Source organism: Penicillium paradoxum (genome assembly GCF_028828445.1).
Source record: "Penicillium paradoxum strain IBT 22861 chromosome Unknown utg000006l_segment0_segment0, whole genome shotgun sequence".
NCBI classification, from domain to species: domain Eukaryota; kingdom Fungi; phylum Ascomycota; class Eurotiomycetes; order Eurotiales; family Aspergillaceae; genus Penicillium; species Penicillium paradoxum.
In genome coordinates this window covers 1,446,456-1,465,010 of record NW_026643184.1, presented here as the reverse complement: position 1 = coordinate 1,465,010, position 18,555 = coordinate 1,446,456, and the positions used below count along the sequence as shown (strand labels likewise).

The window sequence follows — 18,555 nt, the reverse complement described above, 5'->3', positions numbered from 1 at the left end:
CATTACCTGCTGGCACAGCCGCGGGTTGTGGTTTCCCAAAGTTCGTCGGTTTGTTTGACCTCAACTTCTCGCTGCCTGTGAATACCCCTCCCCCTCGTTTTCTTTTCTTCTTCTCTTCTTTACAGGCGAGGAAGTGTGCCGCCTGTTCATAACCCTCTGATTGAATAATATTGCCAGGCAGTATTTTAGTCATCCAAGGTCAAATGCCTCATTTTGCATGGTTTATGCCCTGAATATGCCTGAATATGCCTGGATTCTGCCTGAATTTCGACTGGCATGAATTAAGATACATGAATCACCGACAGAGGGCTTAATAAGCAAATTATCTAAGTTCGATAAAATGAAGCTATTCCCACCATACAAATGCCCGTATACACCTATTTCCTGGCGTTAAAGCCTTTTCACTACGTAATCGTCCCCCTCTCTTCTCCCCCTATCCTCTCATTCCCTCCTATAAGGGCAAGTGGGCCTAATACCACTTCTATAAAACCAGGAAAAATAATAGTAGAGTATTTACTAAAAGAGCTATTATAATAACCAACTAGTTATCATTTTAGGTTTCCAACTCAAATACCCCCATCTTAAATACACAAATACAGGATAAGACGTACCCTTAATCCTAGGGTCGTGACATAAGGCGTCTCCTTATCATAAGGGATTCAATAATAAGGCTATACGTAACGCGTAGACTGGTATATATAGCATTTGGAGACGCGCCGCGTGAGAAAGGAGGGATGGTCTTATCTTTACGGGCTTTGAGATCAATGCTTGGTCGCACTATTATGGACTGTGTTGGTGTAGAAATGAAAGAGAAATTGAAATTGTATAGGCTTCGAAAAGCGGTGGTGAGTGCGGGGATATAGCGGTGAAAGAATTATCCAATGAAAGGGTTATGGACAGGGGGCACACTTCGTCGCCCGTACTTCTTCTTTCCTACCTCCATACCATCTCCATCTTCAAGAACATTTCAACACTCAATACTTTCCATCGTGAGTTTCTGTTTGGAGTCAGTCGACTCCTCCTTCCTTGCCGTGCTATAAGAAGCTCCTTCTTCCAGATAGTTTCCTTCCCTTCTTCTCTTCTTCAGACGAATACAGGATTTCCAGTCTCTCTCTCTCTCTTTGTAGCGTAGAGTCTGGTCCTGTCTCTCAGTTTCATTGAAAGATCTCTATATCCTTCGAACTCTAACATCGGTCTCCATATTAGGCATCCTCCACTTGAATTCTGCGACAGTGAAGTCTCTCACCCACTGCCAAAATGCCGGCCACCGACTGCCTTCGTACGTCCCCTTCACATTTGTAGCATATGATGACAAGTGCCATAACATCTAACTGCCACAGAGCCACCCCTCACCCCCGCCGAGCGGGCCATCGTCAAATCCTACGGTGGCTGGACGTATTTCCTGAGGAGCTTCGGACTCAAGCCTTGGAATACGGAAGAGGCCGAGGAGGGAAAGCAAATCCTTGAGGCCTTTGCTCGTGCAGATGATGAGGAGAGCGCTTAGTGAGGGCTTTGAGACCGGCGGTGAGCCGTAAGAGAGATACCGCAGATGAGCGCAACGGACTCTGATAGAACACTCGTGGAAGCTTTTTTGACTTCTTTTGACTCCGATGATTTTATTCCCAGCTTTTCCCAATATAGTACCTTGAATATAGATCTCTAAGCATGTTCATCTTCGGGGCTTACCTTCGGGGGCAAAAAAGCAAGGCTTGATGTCTGACTTGCAATCCAGAGTCATATGCTTAATGGTGAAGTTCAATTGCTTGAGTAGAAATACGCCAAATTTCTGTTCTTCGACGTTATCGATGGCATTTTCAACGCCAAACAATTACTTGCACTGCTCTAGGTGCTCCCTTGATTCTTCTGTTCCTTTGGGGGACATATCGATAGGTGTGGATGCTTGAACTTGTCTGGTAATGGACGACTGGGATGCGGGCTTTAGCTACATGAGCTGAGCACAACTGGACGTAGATCGGTTTTGAGGGCGTGGACTGGATTTAAGACAAAAACGGATAGCTGCAGCAGCGAAGTAGATCGAGTGGTGGGCATTGAATGGGGGCGATGTGGAGAGCTTTGAAGGCCTGGATGCCTCGGGCCGACAGCACCCATCTCAGATACATCTTTCTCTCTGTGTCCCTCTCTCTCTCTCTCTCTCTTTCCCCTTTCCTCTCCTTTCCAGCTAGATCAATGACGCATAGTTTCCTGCTAAAATTCTTATTGGACTATTTCCCCTAGAGAAAGTGATGTTGCGATGTGGCCGGTCCGTCGCCAGGCGACGCGCCAAGACTACCGGCGGCTACGATCAGTAACTGACCCTAAGCAAACCCTCGTTTCGCCAATCTCTGTTATTAGAGCGCATCCTACAGAGTGTCCTTCTTTGGCTCACAGAGTTCTGAAAAGGTACAAATTCAAGAATTGGTTCTCAGTTTTAGAACCCTCATCACACTAACCACGCTTAGATGGCAGCGATTGAAGCTGCTTCGCCCGACAGCAAGACCCGCTTTCTTGTTCTAACCGATACCTACGGACTCGAAATTCTACCCAGAAACAGTCTTGCACCAATATGCAGACGTTGCGACTCACTGCAGCGATCTGACAACCTCATCTGAACTTGACGAGTATAGAGCCTCCATCCGCTTGCCCCAGGCTCTCAACGCGGCTCTCTTCAGCCTATCAAATAGAAGGAGTTGCTTTCTATGGGCGGACAATCATGCACATAACTCCATAGCTTAGCACGTCTCAATACCCCATGGGAGGTAGCAGAGGCACGGGCTACGCCCATGCCTCGACGGAAGTTAAACTAATACAACAACAACGCGGCTCTCAAGCTTGTGATAGCTGGAGGTCACGATTTCACATTATATATCCCCTTCTTCAAAAGGAGAGTGGCCGAGGCTCGGCGAACGATAGACCCGACATTGTTTCAACCAATCATCGGTCGCTATGGAGAGGCGAGAGAGTTTGTTTAGCGCAGAAGCTGGGATCACCTTCGTCGACCAAGCCATTTGTTCCTTTCAGCCACAAAATGGAGCGCTTTTGGAGATATGCGCTATTTCATACACACCATCGTTTGGTGATTGGGCGCTTCAGTATGACCGATATGATGGGTACAATTATGCTATTGACAACGTTCACGATGTCATGATGATACATGGATCACCAATAGGTGTGATGGGCTCGAATCGCATGGGAAATTTGATAGGCTCTCTGCATCCTTTTGAAGCTGTATCCCGGGCCCGACCCCGGCTGCATTGTTATGGTCACATACATGAAGTCTTGGGTGTGAAGTTTATCAAGTGGCGCCAGGAAAGCGCCACAGATACTTTTCACACAACTGATATGCATGAACAGAATTCCATCCTAATAGAAAACATTTCGACTATCCGAGAGAAAAGGAAACGTGCTTCTGTGGAACTTTCAGCTACAAGGCATTGCATCGCGGATCCTTACCCGTTGAAATCGGGCTCTCGTACGCTTTTCGTGAACACTGCAACTTCAGGCATAAGAGACCATCCAGTACAGCCACCCTGGGTTGTTGATCTTGAGCTCCCACGAGCCACTCGACAAACCAATTTCTGGGGTACACAGCAATCACCTGATTATCCTTTCTGCTGTGCTGGCTTCTTGATACCTGTTCGGGCACAGTGCGAATTATAGTAACCTATTAGCTGAACGCGAGTAATGCGTTGTTAGGCTTCAACTTTCCTTAAAATTAGCCCGCCATATATGATTTTAGGTCTATTTGAGTGTATAATTATTATTTGACTACAGATGACTTCCTAATGGAATGACTGTCTACAGTAACCAGATCATAAAATATTTTTCATAGAATTTGATATCATTTATCACAAATATAGAGACGCATATATATGATGGTCAAAGAGAATATACTTCACGGAGCTGAAGCTCGGGGCACTTGAAGTTGGGATCGAGCTCCTTCTCGATCTCCAACTCGATTGGCTGACCACGTGGAAGACGCCGAGCAACTTTAACCACGTCCAAGGAGCCCGTCGAGAGGGCAAAGATCTTATCCATTTCCTCGAGAGTTCGTCCAGCGGTCTCAGGAAACAGGTAGTATATGATAGGCACCATAACCGCATTACAACCCGCGAAGATGACGAAGTATGTTTGTCCCATACTGTTGAATGCGATGGGTGTGACAAGGGTGAGCAGGACGCTGACAGCCCAGGAGATGCTGATGCTGAAGCTATTGATAGTCGTTCGTAGATGCAAGGGTGCGACCTCGGTGGCGTAGAGGTATGGTATAGCGCCGAAGCCGATGATGTAGGCGAAATGAAAGAGAAAAATGAAGAACACAGCGCCGCGCATTGCGACAGGGTTGTCACTTTGGGTTCCGAGGCCAGCTACCAAGGCTAGACAAACGGCATTTGCAATCGCGCTTCCTAGAAGTAATACCCGACGACCGAGCTTTTCTATTTTGAGCACGCAGAATGCTCCGCCGATGGGACCGACTAGTTGATAGACTGCGCCCAGGACGGTGGATGTTGAGTTTCCGAGCCCGAGATTTTTCTCAAAGATCGCAGTCGCTAAATGTGGGAAGGTCAAGTTAATTCGGTTGTCAAAGAAAGGAAGTACGGCTCCGAATACGTACTGTAGAAGGTAATGACTGTAGAGCCTGTGAGTTGCATAAACAACATCACTGCGGCAGCAAGCATGGCTCTGTGGAAATTTCTCTGAGGACCCATATGGAATATCTGCCCCAGTGATTTCTTGCCCGCGAGGTCCAGCGAGATTTGGACATCCTTGATCTTTGCCTCAACGGTTTTATCATCAAGGCATGTATCCTCCAGAGCGGCCAGGACTTCTCTCGCCTCAGAGATTCGGCCTTGTCGAATCAGCCATCGGGGAGACTCCGGCAGGTAGAAGATGAAAACCAAAATAGCGAGAGAAAGCAACACGACAAAGGCAAATGGGAATCTCCACGCCACGCTGCCTTTTGTGAAAGACATGCCAAAGTCAAGGAAAAGCGCAAGGGCGCACCCGAAGCCGCTGAATATACCCTTCATGCCAACATGCGCACCGCGCTTGTTGGCAGGTGATATCTCAGATTGCCAGAGAGGGATTGTGGCTAGAATAACACCAGTGCCAAAGCCAAGGATCACCCGAGATACAATGAGCTGGCTGAGAGCGAATGCACAAGTCATCAAAATTGCGCCAATGACTTGGACAATAGATCCTGCCATAATTGTCCGTCGTCGACCATATACGTCACCTAGCCATATGCAGGAGATTGTTCCAAAAAGCCCTCCTATTGTGTACACAGCCACAACAAGCCCTTGGATTGTGGACGCATGGGAGCGATCATGGGCAGCGGCGATGTCGATCTCGGGGAATTGATCTTCGAAATTCCGAAGTGTCAAAACCCCTCCAAGTAACGATGCGTTATACCCCACTGTGAGGATTCCGGGCATGAGAACACCCAGGATAGCTGCAATATTGAGGCTATTGCCTCGAAGGCCGAGGAAGCGTGGCAGCATTCGTAAGCCTGGGGGAATAAGAATATGAAAGATCGGCGTGATCGACACTGATCAACGGAATAAGGTAATTCGCTCTGGAAATCAGAATATCAAGCACTGTCGACTCGATGGCAATTCTCGATATTTATGGAAATTGAGAGTAGCAGAAACCGGATATATCGGCTTGTTGGCATTATGATTGAAGCATTCCATTGTGTTGTGTATTATCTTCTCATCACACTCAACCCCAAATGGGACGTTCGAGCCACATGCTCCACAGCACATGCAAGGCCATTAGGCTCATTCTTGTTGACTGGCTCTAGATCCGAGGACCTCCGGTGGCGAGGAACCTCCGAGGGAGATAGACAGTCAAAACAGGATATGCCCTTGTGACAGGTGTAGGAATGCACGGACAGGCAGAGGGGCAGGACTGGCGGAAAGAGGGAATGGCAGAAATTAGTGCTTTGGTAGGCTGCCGAAGAAGGTCCCAAAATGGTGGAGTCAACGGCCTTTAAGCACCGACGCAAGGGGTGAAGCTTTGGATGGTAACCTCCAGGGCTGCCTACAAGAAGGCCTCGAGGATCTAGACACCTCCATCCCGTGTCCGATTACTCGATATGCTGCATGTGATTTACTATTCTCAGGCTGGTCTTTTACTAGGTGTAATTGAAAGGTAAAGCGAGGCTTCTATCATCATATGCCTCATAGCGCATAGCATATCTATATGTAGTTTCGATTGAAGGTACTCAAATGAAGCTATATAGAATCAGCGCATCGCACCGCATTATATGTCCTAAATAACTATTTTAATAAACGCTTACTCGGGCCGACCCTGAGAGAGCCAAATTATCCAAGCCCTATGAGATTAGCATATATGTTTAGAACTGTAGTATCATTGGCTCAGCGTGAGTATCAAGGGATGTGGAATTCCAACCGGAATGATACCGTAAAATTAGGTTACAATTGCTTGATGTAGCACTTTAATCTTCCATTCGTTTTCACAAATATTTTGATGGCAAACTCCTTGATGCAGCAAGGAGAGGGTGACATGAACTTGAAAGGCAAGATCTAAAATGTCCGGATGGACCCAGCCCTCTGACTTCACAGCTCTGACATGGTTTATCCCTAGCAATAAGAATTTGTCACACGCCAATAAGGAATTATAGAGGCTAGATTTCGCAGAAAACAGTATCTCACGACGTCATTCCCAATGTCTTCCCGCCATGAGCTGTTTTGTGCAGTCTCATGCGATGTATAAAGAACAAAAGAAAATTCTCGGGACGAATTTGCAGTTATTCTCACAACCTGATTACATCTATACTCAACTGAACATAAACCCGGCAATTTACAACGTACGTACTGACTACGTGACCCTAAATTAAATGTGCAATACGGATGAGACCTGCCAGATGAAACGATATTTCGTTTATGCCTCGCAAAAGTTTCTTCAGCAGCTTTCTCAAATTGTTATCTCCCAGTAGCATAGAGTCCTCTTGATGTGCTATGCTATCAAACCTCCAATCCATATCAGGATAGAATAAACGATGCTGGGAATCTAAGTTTCGTATTTGAGTTCCTATAAGCTCGTGAAAAAAATGCCATCTATATTTATACAGCCTCGTTTACCTCGTTTCCCATCATAATGACCAAACGCTAAAACCACCAGAAGCTCAGAACAATATTAGAGAAAACAAAAATAAAAGAAACAGCCATATAAACCTATCATATATCTATAAAGGAAACCGAAAGATTTTCGTGAACCGTAGTACGGAATTAGATAGCAACTGGGCCCGCGCCCATTCTATCTTTAGGCCCGATGCCTTTGTGTCGTACTGCAAAAAGACCAATGATCAGGCCAAGCCCGGCCATACCGATGGAACACCAGAGGCCGGTAGCGTATTGCTCGGCGAGTCCATGTCCTTGTTGAATATCAACGGCATCGGTAACGGCCGCCGAAATAGCCAATGAAACACCAGAGCCAATTTGGAATGCAGTGTTGAGCTAGCAAAAATCGTCAGTATATAAAATGTGGAGAGAAAGACATCAAATTCACCATTCCGCCAGCCAGACTCTTGACTTCAACTGGAACACTTGTGAGTACCACAGTGCTTGTCGTGACGAAGATAAATGACACTGATGAGATGCTGATAAGAGATGTAGGAAGAACATTGAGCCAGCTGTGACAGTTAGTAAACTTCTCTTGTCGAAGGATGGCTGATACATACAAGCTTGATTCAGGATTCGAAGTCAAGGCACTCGAGATAGGGGCGACCACGGCTAGAACAAGTCCGATGATGAGGAGGTGCTTTCCATTCATGAATTCGAGAAGCTTTCCTGTTCCGAGGGAAACGATGAAGCCAATCGCCCCCATTGGCAGGAAGCGAAGGGCTGTATCACCGGCAGAAAGCTTGTCTACTTTCTGTGCGATGAGAACGATGTAGTAGATAACGTTTTGGTAGGTGCCATAGCCGGCTGTTGAGTATTAGTATTGCATATATCAATATTTCGGCGAATGGTCGACTCACTGAAACCAATAATCCAGAGACCGGCAAAGTTGCGAATCTTCCACAGAGAGAGCGGCATAATAGGGTTACTGATGTAATTCTCAAAAATTGTGAATCCAACGAGGAGACCGACAGCCAAGATCAAGAGAACAATGATAAAGGGTTGGTCCCAACCATAAGTTCCGCCACTGGACAGCACGAATTGGAGCAAGATCAAGCCCGATGTGGACATCACTGCACCGATGTAGTCCATTCTTTCGTGTTTCCTCTCAGAAGGAATGTCATTTGGCAAAACAATAAAGCCTAGAATCCCCAGTGACCCGGTGATGATAACAATGAGGTAGAAGATATATCTCCATCCCAACGAAGAGGTCAAGAAACCACCGAATATGAGGCCAGTGCAGAATCCCAGAGTACCGGAGGCTCCATATATTGACAGGGCCCGGGTGCGGTCAACACCACTGAAGTAGGAGCTGATGATTCCGATAGCTGATGGAACGGTCAAAGCAGCTCCAATTCCTTGAATGCCACGGAACACTGTGAGCTGAATAAACGACTGTCCAAATCCAATGGCCAGCGTCCACACAGAAAGCCAGGCGAGGCCCACACAGAGGATCTTCTTTCGCCCATAGCTGTGAAAGTCAGTATTTTGTTTCCCTCAAGACTCTGAACACAAAAAGGGGTGACCATAAGGAGGGGAAAATATCGTACCGATCAGATAAGGCACCAGCCAACAGAAGGAAACCGCCAAACGACAAAGTGTATGCAGAAATCATCCATTGCAAATCAGTGCTCGATACATCAAAATCTTGTTGAATCGAGGGCAGGGCAATATTGGCGCTTGTCATGAAGACATTGTCAAGGAACTGAGAGCCAGAAGTTACCAGCAAGATCAAACAGCCTTTCCAAGAACCCAAACGGCCAAATTGATGGGGGATCTTTTCTAAGATAAGAGGATCCTCGCTGCCAGCTGGGGAAGGGAGCATGTGTGCCGGGGTGACCACTCCCGAAGACTCAGGACTGGAGATAATAGTGGGTTCGATTACTTTAGGGGCTTCCATAGTGGGTGTTTCATCACCACCATGCGCCTGGCGATCACGCGGCCGACTAAAATAATCCACAACACCCATTATGCGTTTCAAAATTGAATACAGATGAAAAAGGATGGTCAGGAGAGCATTGGCGCCTACTCGCATACTAATATAATATTTACACCTGTCGAAAAAAGCAAAATCTTCAATAGATCCAGTTTAAAAAGTGGAGGAAGGCCTTTCGGATTACCTCTTTCAGCAAGATCTTAAACTGGAGCATGTTCTTTCGGGTTACCTATTTGAGATGGGAGACCCACGATAAACACACGAGGAGTGGAGAGGGCAACCCGCTGGTCCTTTGCACATGCGCGATAATAACATGAGATTATCACATCGATGTACGTGGGAATGGGATATTGCTTTGATAAGGCAATCAATATTTCCTTGATAACCTTGTCTACTTAATGCCAGACAGTATAGTGTGTCTTCAAGATTGTTATTGACGTTTCAATATATAATGTGGCACTTAAACAATTAGCACCCGAACGTTATCGGGCCGAGTGAGCCAAGACCCCGTATTGCGGGATCCCGATAGGGCTCCCCTCCCGTACACGGAAAAGTCATAGGGCTGTCCTCTTTCACGCCATGTGTACTTATGCAAGCCGAGACATAATATCTAGTTATGCATAAGAGCTTTTTGTGGCTTTATCAAAAGATTGAAATGTGTATTTTCTTTCTCATTTTTGGCTGAGAATTTTGAAGTTGAGGCAAAGATTGGACGAGATTTGCCACGCAGATTTTTTACTCCGTCCATAGCTCATCCCAACTTCGCCTAAAAGCTGACTTCTAGACCTCGCTTTTCGAAAGCAGGTGGGGAACTGGTCATCTTCATTGTTGAAAATTTCGACCAATGTCTTTCCTATTTTGCATTTAGCAGTTTCCATGCAGTCCCCTACAGTATGCAATGTTGTGAAAGTGGAACCCGTCTTGCCAACGCACCCACTGTATAACATTGAAAACGCGGTAGGCGTTGATAGACATTTATCTCCTACATTATACACACCGAGTTATTAAATAATTAATACCATGCTGATCATAAAACCCTCAGATCATTTTCGCTAAGCTAAATGTGAGCAATAAGAGCATTCTTTTGAACTTTGGCAAAATGATCGTCAGTTAAGCAAAAGCTTTGACCAATGTGATTAACAGCAACTGTAGTAATTGGCAATTATTTATGCAACATTGGATGTTCTAGATCTTAACTTAAGGGCATGATGTTGCACACTGTTACTCCATCCTCCGTACGGAGTAGATCGCACAACATTATTATACTTGGATAAATAATTCTTTTTATACAGTTTGCACCCACCACATTTACAAGATGTTACCGAAAAGCCACATATCGACCGTTCTAATATTTCCTAAGGCTTACATACTTCATTATCACCGGTCTGTGAGATATTCTACTCGTTCTTATTGCCTGCATCTGTAAATACCAAATGCAAACAGGTAGACTGCCCCCAGCACATCAATTCGAGAAACAATACGGAGTAAACTGATATCAAATCTAGCCTCTTGCATTTCCTCTTTCTCTGCCTCGCTGATGGATGCGATGTTTAAATGTGTCATTATCTTCCTCTCTAACTAGATGACCTCCAAAATGCTGTAAAGCGGATGGCTGCCTGCTTTGATAACTTTCTGTTATGTATCTTTCAAATAAAGATATTGGGTTCTTGGTAAGACAGCATACTCGAACTTTAATTCGGATTTAAGTTATTATCTTAGTGTCTTGGTCGAGAACCACACTACGTAGCTCTACGCGTTGGGGTTCCCCCAAATGAACGTGACTGCGATGACGTCAGTAAAGGCCTGACCGATCAGGCATCCACCCCGACGTGTTCGCCAATCACCAAGTCGGGAGATCACTTCCCCGGGTCAAGCAGCGTCAGTTGGAAGTAGATCGAAGGTAAAACCCACAATAATGACGTAGAGAGTTCACCGAAGACACCATGCATTCATCGAAGACCCCGCGGTCATCATTTTCCGTTCATGGGCAATTGACGGAATATTTCTCGGCAGAGGTTTGTGATTGATCACATATCTGTTTTTCATCACTGCAGCATAACTACCCAGAAGATAACCGGCAGCCTGAAAATCGCTTACAAAGATCACGAGCTTGGGCTGCCATGCGACTCACTCGAATATTTGCGCAAAATTGAAAATCTTTCGGCTTCCTTCCGTTATCTCAGTGTGGCTCTTCCATTGATCTTGGAAGCAGCTCTATTAGGGGCATCCAGAGAGATAGATGACTTTCAATTTCGGTCACAATGTCTCAGCCCAACAGCTGGCCGACATCCTACCCAACGGCGTCGCCATCCTCACCCACCGACATGAATTGGTCTCCGTAAACCGCCGGTTCCGCGAACTCATCCCTTGCTCCAATGCCAGCTTCTCTGAGTGCTGGCTACGATCAGTCCACCCCGACGACTATGAACGGGTGTCTACGGGGTATCGCGAAGTCGAGAAATCCAAAGGACCACTACGCCTCGAATACCACACCCGCGATCCGGACTCGATATGGTGCGTCATGACGTTGGATCGGTTGGATGATAAAGATGTACAATGTTTCGGGTTAGGTGATGGAGGGCTATCGATCTGCACAATTGCCGATATCACCCCTGAGAAAAAGGCCGAGCTGTTGCAGAGACAAGCTGCAGAAGAGGCACAGGAACGAAAGAAGCAACAAGAGCGATTCATCGATATGATCAGTCATGAAATTCGCAACCCGCTTTCCGCGATACTACATTGTACGGAAGATATTCAGGAGGCTATCTACAATAAGAAACCCGAACAAATCTCGATCATGAGCATTACCGAAGCAGTCGAGACGATCAGTCTTTGTATCACACATCAAAAAAAGATCGTCAACGACGTTCTTACCTTTTCAAAACTTGACGCATCCATGCTCTCACTATCACCGCGCAAAGTTCAGCCCAAGCGACATCTTACCACCCCACTGGCAATATTTCGCCCCGAGCTCCGAAAGCAGAAGATCAAGTTTGAATACAAGGTTGACGTTTCCTATGCTAAATGCGGCATTGATTGGGTCACGGCAGATCTGGATCGCATGGGGCAAGTTCTGATCAACATCCTCTCGAATGCTATCAAATTCACTGCCAAATCAGAGAGTCAGCGATCGATCCGAGTCTCAATGGGCGCTTCGATAGGCCGACCACCTTCGTACCCCCCAAATATCGTATTTTTCGACTCGTGCGAAGCATCCCTACGCAAAGACGCAACAAACACCTCTGAATGGGGACATGGAGAAATTGCATATATCATGGTCGCCGTCAAGGACTCCGGCATCGGAATCACCGAGAAGGCCCAAAAACGACTTTTCGAACGCTTCAACCAAGCAACTCCCAAGACTGAGAGCATCTACGGTGGCTCTGGGCTTGGACTGAATGTATGTAGGAAACTATGCCACCTGCATGGAGGTGAAATTGGCGTGAGCTCCAAAGAAGATTGCGGGAGCACTTTTGGCTTCTTTTTCAAAGTGCGCCGAACGAAAGGTCCGATTGATGGAGAGCATGGCAACGTTCAAATATCTGGAATCGATAAACTCTGTTTCGATATTCAAACGATGGGGAATGAAATGAGCGGAATCAACAAGACAACAGATGAGCCCCAAATTTCAGAAAATCCCCCTGAGGCTAAAGTCTGGGAAGCAGCGCCTGGTGCACCAGATGACCAAGCTACAACACGCACCCGCAGTCTAGCTTGTGAGGCCTCACAAGATCAGGCCAAACGGGAGAAACAGAATTCCATCCCCGGCCATGGCCAAGTGACACAACATGGCGATGGTCAACGTATTCTCTTGGTCGAAGATAATGTCATCAACAGGCGAATCATATCACGCAAGCTAGACACACTGGGCTTTGATATATCAGAAGCCAGCAACGGCCAAGAAGCCGTGGATGCGAACAGGGACTCTACCTTTGATTGTATTCTCATGGATCAGCAGATGCCTGTGATGGACGGTAACTGTGCAACAAGAGCTATCCGAGATATTGAAAAAGAAACCGGAGGGCATGTCCCCATTTTGGGAGTGACAGCTAATGCCAGACAGGCACAGCAGGAGGAAATGCTTGGTGCTGGAATGGATGATGTTATCCACAAGCCATATGGGACGCATGAGCTTGTTGAGAAGATAAACCATATGGTTTCCAAAGAATCGAAATGGGGAATGTAAAGCGAGGATCTTTAAAATGCGCGATTGGGCTCATGAAGATAATGTATGTTTATGATATATATTGAGAGATGAATATACCAATGTGATGATTGACTAGGGGTTATAAATTAAGAATCTGGGAGCAAGTATTATGAGTACTATCGGGTTGCAAGAAACCCAAGCGAGACGAAATACGAAAGGCGCACACAGAGAAGTCGCCCGTAAACGTATCAGCGCTTCGTAAACACCAATGGACAGCCATCCTGTGTAAAGTGTCAATATAAGCCCAAATAATACCGTTAATAGTAGTACTAACCATTGGGAATAGGGTAGCAAAAACTCGAATCTCCTCTGATCTCTCCGTAGCATAATGCTTCCAATCAAGTTCCATCGCTGCTTTACCAATCATACCCGCCATGGAGAGCGGGACGTATTTCCTCGCAAGGCAATCATGGGGACCAGCACCGAACACCAGCCAATTTTTAGTCTTGGACTCGGCATCACCGGATATCCAACGCTCAGGATCAAAGGTATCCGGGTTGGGATAGACGTTTGGATCGTGTAGAGCCGGATAACAGGATGGAATGATCATGGCTCCCTTGGGAACGGTATAATTAGGCGTGACGGGGAAGTTCTTCGTCGCGAGATATGGAACCATAATCACAGGTGGTCGGTGGCGTAGCAGCTCCTTGATTACTGCATTGGTATATGTGAGTGACTCCAGCATAGGCAGATCGAACGCCTTATTTCCATCACCATCTCGAGCAGCCAAGTTTTCCGCTCGTAGCTTTTCGAGCACGTCAGGTCGCTGGGCAAGGATTTGGAATAGCCATGTCGTGGCACTGGAAGATGCGTCCTGGGACGCAAAGAGGAAAGTGAACAAAGTCTCTCCGATCTCCTCATTTGTAAATTCGCGGATCATGTTTGTTGGCTTCTCGGCGTCCGTCTCTCCTGCAGCAATTCTTTCCTTATAACGCTTCGACTCCATCATATGGAGCACCCAATGGTCCACGATGCATGTGGGATTTGCACCCGTTGCCATGTTTGCCTTGCATGCAGCGGCGCATTTTGCGAACTCGGCATGGACAGCATCAGCTGTGCGCTTCCCGAGCCAGGGTTTGGTGAACGGAATGTACATTGACAAAGGTACGTTGACCAATTCAAGGGCTGCTGTAGCAAGGTAGAAGTCATCGGCAATCTTCTTGACTGCGGCCTGGGATATGTAATCGCCGAAAAATGTGCGACATGAAAGTGCACAGTTGATCTCGCGAAACATGGTCATGAATTCCACTGGCTTCCCCTGATTCGCTTTGCTAGTGGCAACAAATTTGCCAAAATAATCGGCCAACACCTTCTCTTGCACTGGGAGGTAAGTTGCCATGGCTCTGTTCGTGAAAAGAGGTGTTAAGCCTCTGCGGTACTCTGCGTGATCTCGACCCTGAAGAAAAACCCATGCTTTGTGGCCGAGGATATCCTTCGCAATCGGCACTATGCATGGCTCCGCATATGCGGGTGATTTGAATACCTTGTGGGCTATGTCGCGGTCGGAGGCTAGAACAACAAATCTGAATGTAATTGGGTTAAATTTGATAGCTTCAAGAGATGGGTGACATATACGTTGGCAATAGATCTGAGCACTTACTTGTGAAAGACTGACACACAGCTGAGGGGTCCACTGGCCCATTGTGCGAGGTACCCTTCAAACTTTGGGTGTAAGGCTTGTATGAATGGACCCATGAGAGGGATCTTGAGCGGCGGTCCGGCTATGGAGCCCTTCCTTCTGATATACATGACTAGAGAAGGTGTTAGTTGACTTCGATGGCCGGGAGAGATTTATTTTACCTTGGTCATAGACAACAACGGCGAGGAAAAACGTCACGATATACTGCCAGGTTTGCCAGCCCAACAAAGGGCTCAACAGGGAATCTTGGAACTGGGAAGGGTTGGAAGGCCATATCTGCAACGCCTCATCTTGAGCGATGGAGATATTGGCCATCTGAGCTGCCATGTTGGAGTCCATGGTGATAAATGGCAGATTAAAGGTGCCAAGCAGGCTCCTCATGCTCTTTTCAAGCAGAGAGAAGACATAGCATGTTCTCTTCCATGTCCTCTCCTAGTCATGGCATGATATACTAGGTATTACCTAAGTAGGATCCATTTTACTTGATTAGGACTAGACTCCGATGCCAAGAATAGACCTTGCGGAGTCTAGTCCTTTTTCGATTTAGGCTCGGGGGCTCTAAGTCCACGTAGAATGATGGTAATCAGTGCTCACAGGCCCAATAGTGAGCCCACCCCGTGGATCGTTCCATCGGCACTTGTGCTTGCTTTCCAATCCGTTGACTCGCATCGTGGTCTCGAAAGCGGTGTGATGATCAAACTGGCAGGGAACCGGGGGCTACCACATTTCCTCCTTTAAATACTCGATTCTCTCTCAAGATGCGTCAAACTCTCCGTCGTTCCTGTGCTGCCTGTGCAAAATCTAAATCTAGTTGCGATCTCGGCAAACCACGTTGCTCCCGCTGTGTCAAGCGCCAAGTCGACTGTGCCTATGCAAATGAACCCTCAACGAGCCCGGCGACTCCCGGGTGGCAGAATATTGGCGCAGTAACAAGCGGACTTGATGGATCCGGCACTTTAACAAACTACAGATTTGGGTCCCTTGATCCTTTTGACTCGTATCCACCGACTAGACTTCCTCGGGAACACGTTCAACGTTTGATCTATGGTTGTATGTTGGCCTGTAATGAACCCTCACCGCAGAAACTTTAGCTTACCTATCCAGTCCTCCACAAGATCGCTTTTCAATACTATCCTCTTGATCTAAATGCCACTTCGAATCCTTTTTTGATTTCTTGGTGGCCCCTTGCACTGGGGGATCCAGCACTATTCCACGTCTCTTTGCAGACAGCATGTCTTGATGAAGAGTTGTTGGCCCAGAAGGGCTTTCAAACATCCGAACTTCTCATGGCCGACTCGGTAGCTCTGCTGCGACGCAAGGTGGAGTCCACGTCGTTGGCTGTACAAGATGGGACCATGAATTCTGTCATCACTTTGGCAACCATTGAAGTGAGATACTTTCATAGTCATCGTCTTCCCTGCCGTTTGTTAGTTTGAACACATTGCTAACTCAACACGGTTCTCAGTTCGGCAAAGGCAATGCAAAAGTTGGCGAAATGCATGTTCATGGCTTGAAAAAATTGGTTGACATGAGGGGCGGTATCAATGCAGTCAGGCAGACCAGTCCACTCACGGCGAGAATGGTCAGTTGGTAAGTCATCCCCTTTGCCGCGAATGATTAGATACTCACAACCGCGAAAGGGTATCGATGCTTATAATGGGTCAACCTCAATTTGAGACTCAAGATGACTTCGGTATTGGGGATGGCATCGCTCCCATCGCCGAATGGCAGTTAGACTCGATGGCTGCTGAAAACGAGTTGTTTAATATCAATGCTATTGAAGTGGACTACGCAGTGAAGAATGTCTTCACTCGTCTCAGCAATGTCTTTCGTCGAGCGCGCACCATACCCTTCCCAGCCACAAAACTCCATGACCTTACTTGTTTCGTCGTACACCGACTTCTACTTTCTGTCCCAGGCACGACAATAGCGGGGCTGTCACCGATGACTGAAAGCATTCGCTGTGGTATCATTCTCTACATGTTCATTGCTCAGGGACCAACCTATTACTCGCATGCTGTCATAATGAACACGATTGTCATTCGATTTATGGAGAACCTCGAGAGACTCGCATCGACACCTCGTGCGTATGACTCACTTGATGTCTGGTTTGTTTCAATCGGAATGGTGGCTTCGATTGGTACGGCTCACCAGCGATGGTTTGTGAAGAAAGCAGAAGAACTAGCCGCTTCTTTACAACTGTACAGCTTTAAAGACACTCTCATCCATATTACATCTGTTCTATGGCTGGAGAAACCACAGGCCGAAGATGCCTTTCGAGCCCATTGGAACGCTATTCTCAATCCCGCGGACCAGCCGCTACCAGACCTCAGGATGTGCGTCTCGCCATATAACGCCAGTGGAGAATTCATATGAAATGTGATCTCTTTCATCAATGCATACAGACAGCGCATGACGTCTAACTTCGGTGCATCTAGAACTCATCTTCACTCATACACAACGCTGTCACATTGGGAATCATGACCCAGAAGATGCTGGCTGGCTCAAGTACCACCTTGAACTTTTCGCCAGGTGGGGATAGGGTGAGCCCCCAGGCAACCACTACTTTGGCAGGGATATGTCTGAACAACTCACAACATCAACACACTTTTCGAACTATGTGAACCTCTCCACGCTGTGGTATGAGGGCGCGCCCCAACTGCGCCACCACCACTCGATCCTCGATCAAGTCTATCACGCCACTTTTAGCGAACCCACGACTACAACATAATGTTTACCACGAAGTGGAATCCGTTTGGTTCCAACACCTCATCCTCATCACAGCGAGGCCACAGGAATCTGACATTTGGTCTCTGTAGATAATGGCAGCCTACATAGTCCCGTACAACTCAGATAGCATATCACAGTATCTTCCCTTTATGCAAATATCCATTCATTCATTCTAACTCAATTGATTGGCCAGATATCTGACTTATCAAAATGTTTCAACGGCAACAACACCAAAGAGAGATACCCCTGCAGCGGTATCCCGAGGCCAATAAATAGAAAAGTGCGTGTCCAACACCGCAATCAGTGCGTGCGCACCACTTCAACCCCAAAATCAATCTTGTTCAGCCCGAGCCTTCAAATCCCGGTGAAAGCCATCAAAATGAGCCCGCATCTTCTTTCCCAGCAGCGAAGGACTCATAATAAACGCAAGAAGACCCTTCAGATCCTCCGTCTGCGTGAAAACCGTCGAAGCACCACCATTAGCCGGTTCGATATGGAATTTGTGCAAACCAGCGATCGTAAACACAGGCGGGCCCTGCCAAGAAAACAAGCTCTCGGTATTCTCCTATGCCGCTCCGAGTTCTATCAGCTGCCATTCCTTGATGCTCTTCAACGTTATTCCTCACTCTGACTTCAGCGACGAACTTGAAATTCTCGATGTCGACTTCTATTTCATCGCCCGAGGTGAGTTGCTGCGGGGTCTTGCTGCTATCTTTGGGCGCGATGCTTTTCAGCCATTCCGTGTGCCATTCCGGGTATGAGGAGAAGTTGAGGAGCTACGGTGTGGTTAATTGTCAGCTTGTTTTGCTGCGCTTTTGTTTAGAGTACGTACAATCTCGCGCACTTTGGCGGGTGGTGCGGCTATCTCGATAGTGCTTGTGATCATATTTTTCTTTCTGTT

General features: G+C 46.9%; 8 protein-coding genes across 8 annotated transcripts; 4 read left to right on the top strand and 4 right to left on the bottom strand.

The window, feature by feature from the left end:
* Positions 1 to 1,257: 1,257 nt before the first annotated feature.
* N7457_007002 (uncharacterized protein) lies at positions 1,258 to 1,504 on the top strand (the record flags this gene model as incomplete). The annotated part of the gene is made up of 2 exons (XM_057178045.1): positions 1,258 to 1,279; positions 1,341 to 1,504. The coding sequence occupies 2 exons, from the start codon at positions 1,258 to 1,260 to the stop codon at positions 1,502 to 1,504; spliced, it is 186 nt and encodes a 61-aa protein (XP_057029789.1).
* A 955-nt stretch (positions 1,505 to 2,459) lies between these two features.
* Positions 2,460 to 3,657, top strand: N7457_007001 (uncharacterized protein; the record flags this gene model as incomplete). The annotated part of the gene is given in 3 exon segments (XM_057178044.1): positions 2,460 to 2,571; positions 2,839 to 2,959; positions 2,970 to 3,657. The coding sequence occupies 3 exon segments, from the start codon at positions 2,460 to 2,462 to the stop codon at positions 3,655 to 3,657; spliced, it is 921 nt and encodes a 306-aa protein (XP_057029788.1).
* A 219-nt stretch (positions 3,658 to 3,876) lies between these two features.
* On the bottom strand, positions 3,877 to 5,498 carry N7457_007000 (sugar porter family MFS transporter; the record flags this gene model as incomplete). Its single annotated transcript, XM_057178043.1, has 2 exons — positions 3,877 to 4,547; positions 4,613 to 5,498. The coding sequence occupies 2 exons, from the start codon at positions 5,496 to 5,498 to the stop codon at positions 3,877 to 3,879; spliced, it is 1,557 nt and encodes a 518-aa protein (XP_057029787.1).
* Positions 5,499 to 7,250: 1,752 nt separating this feature from the next.
* N7457_006999 (uncharacterized protein) lies at positions 7,251 to 9,111 on the bottom strand (the record flags this gene model as incomplete). The annotated part of the gene is made up of 5 exons (XM_057178042.1): positions 7,251 to 7,478; positions 7,531 to 7,654; positions 7,703 to 7,949; positions 8,003 to 8,613; positions 8,693 to 9,111. The coding sequence occupies 5 exons, from the start codon at positions 9,109 to 9,111 to the stop codon at positions 7,251 to 7,253; spliced, it is 1,629 nt and encodes a 542-aa protein (XP_057029786.1).
* Positions 9,112 to 11,317: 2,206 nt separating this feature from the next.
* On the top strand, positions 11,318 to 13,264 carry N7457_006998 (CheY-like superfamily; the record flags this gene model as incomplete). The annotated part of the gene is made up of 1 exon (XM_057178041.1): positions 11,318 to 13,264. One exon carries the CDS (start codon positions 11,318 to 11,320, stop codon positions 13,262 to 13,264), a length of 1,947 nt encoding a protein of 648 aa, XP_057029785.1.
* A 209-nt stretch (positions 13,265 to 13,473) lies between these two features.
* N7457_006997 (Cytochrome P450) lies at positions 13,474 to 15,263 on the bottom strand (the record flags this gene model as incomplete). Its single annotated transcript, XM_057178040.1, has 4 exons — positions 13,474 to 13,506; positions 13,560 to 14,808; positions 14,886 to 15,036; positions 15,086 to 15,263. The coding sequence occupies 4 exons, from the start codon at positions 15,261 to 15,263 to the stop codon at positions 13,474 to 13,476; spliced, it is 1,611 nt and encodes a 536-aa protein (XP_057029784.1).
* A 419-nt stretch (positions 15,264 to 15,682) lies between these two features.
* Positions 15,683 to 17,300, top strand: N7457_006996 (Zn(II)2Cys6 transcription factor; the record flags this gene model as incomplete). The annotated part of the gene is made up of 4 exons (XM_057178039.1): positions 15,683 to 15,974; positions 16,029 to 16,312; positions 16,390 to 16,514; positions 16,565 to 17,300. 4 exons carry the CDS (start codon positions 15,683 to 15,685, stop codon positions 17,298 to 17,300), a joined length of 1,437 nt encoding a protein of 478 aa, XP_057029783.1.
* Positions 17,301 to 17,985: 685 nt separating this feature from the next.
* Positions 17,986 to 18,540, bottom strand: N7457_006995 (SRPBCC domain-containing protein; the record flags this gene model as incomplete). Its single annotated transcript, XM_057178038.1, has 3 exons — positions 17,986 to 18,219; positions 18,281 to 18,430; positions 18,487 to 18,540. The coding sequence occupies 3 exons, from the start codon at positions 18,538 to 18,540 to the stop codon at positions 17,986 to 17,988; spliced, it is 438 nt and encodes a 145-aa protein (XP_057029782.1).
* Positions 18,541 to 18,555: the final 15 nt, after the last annotated feature.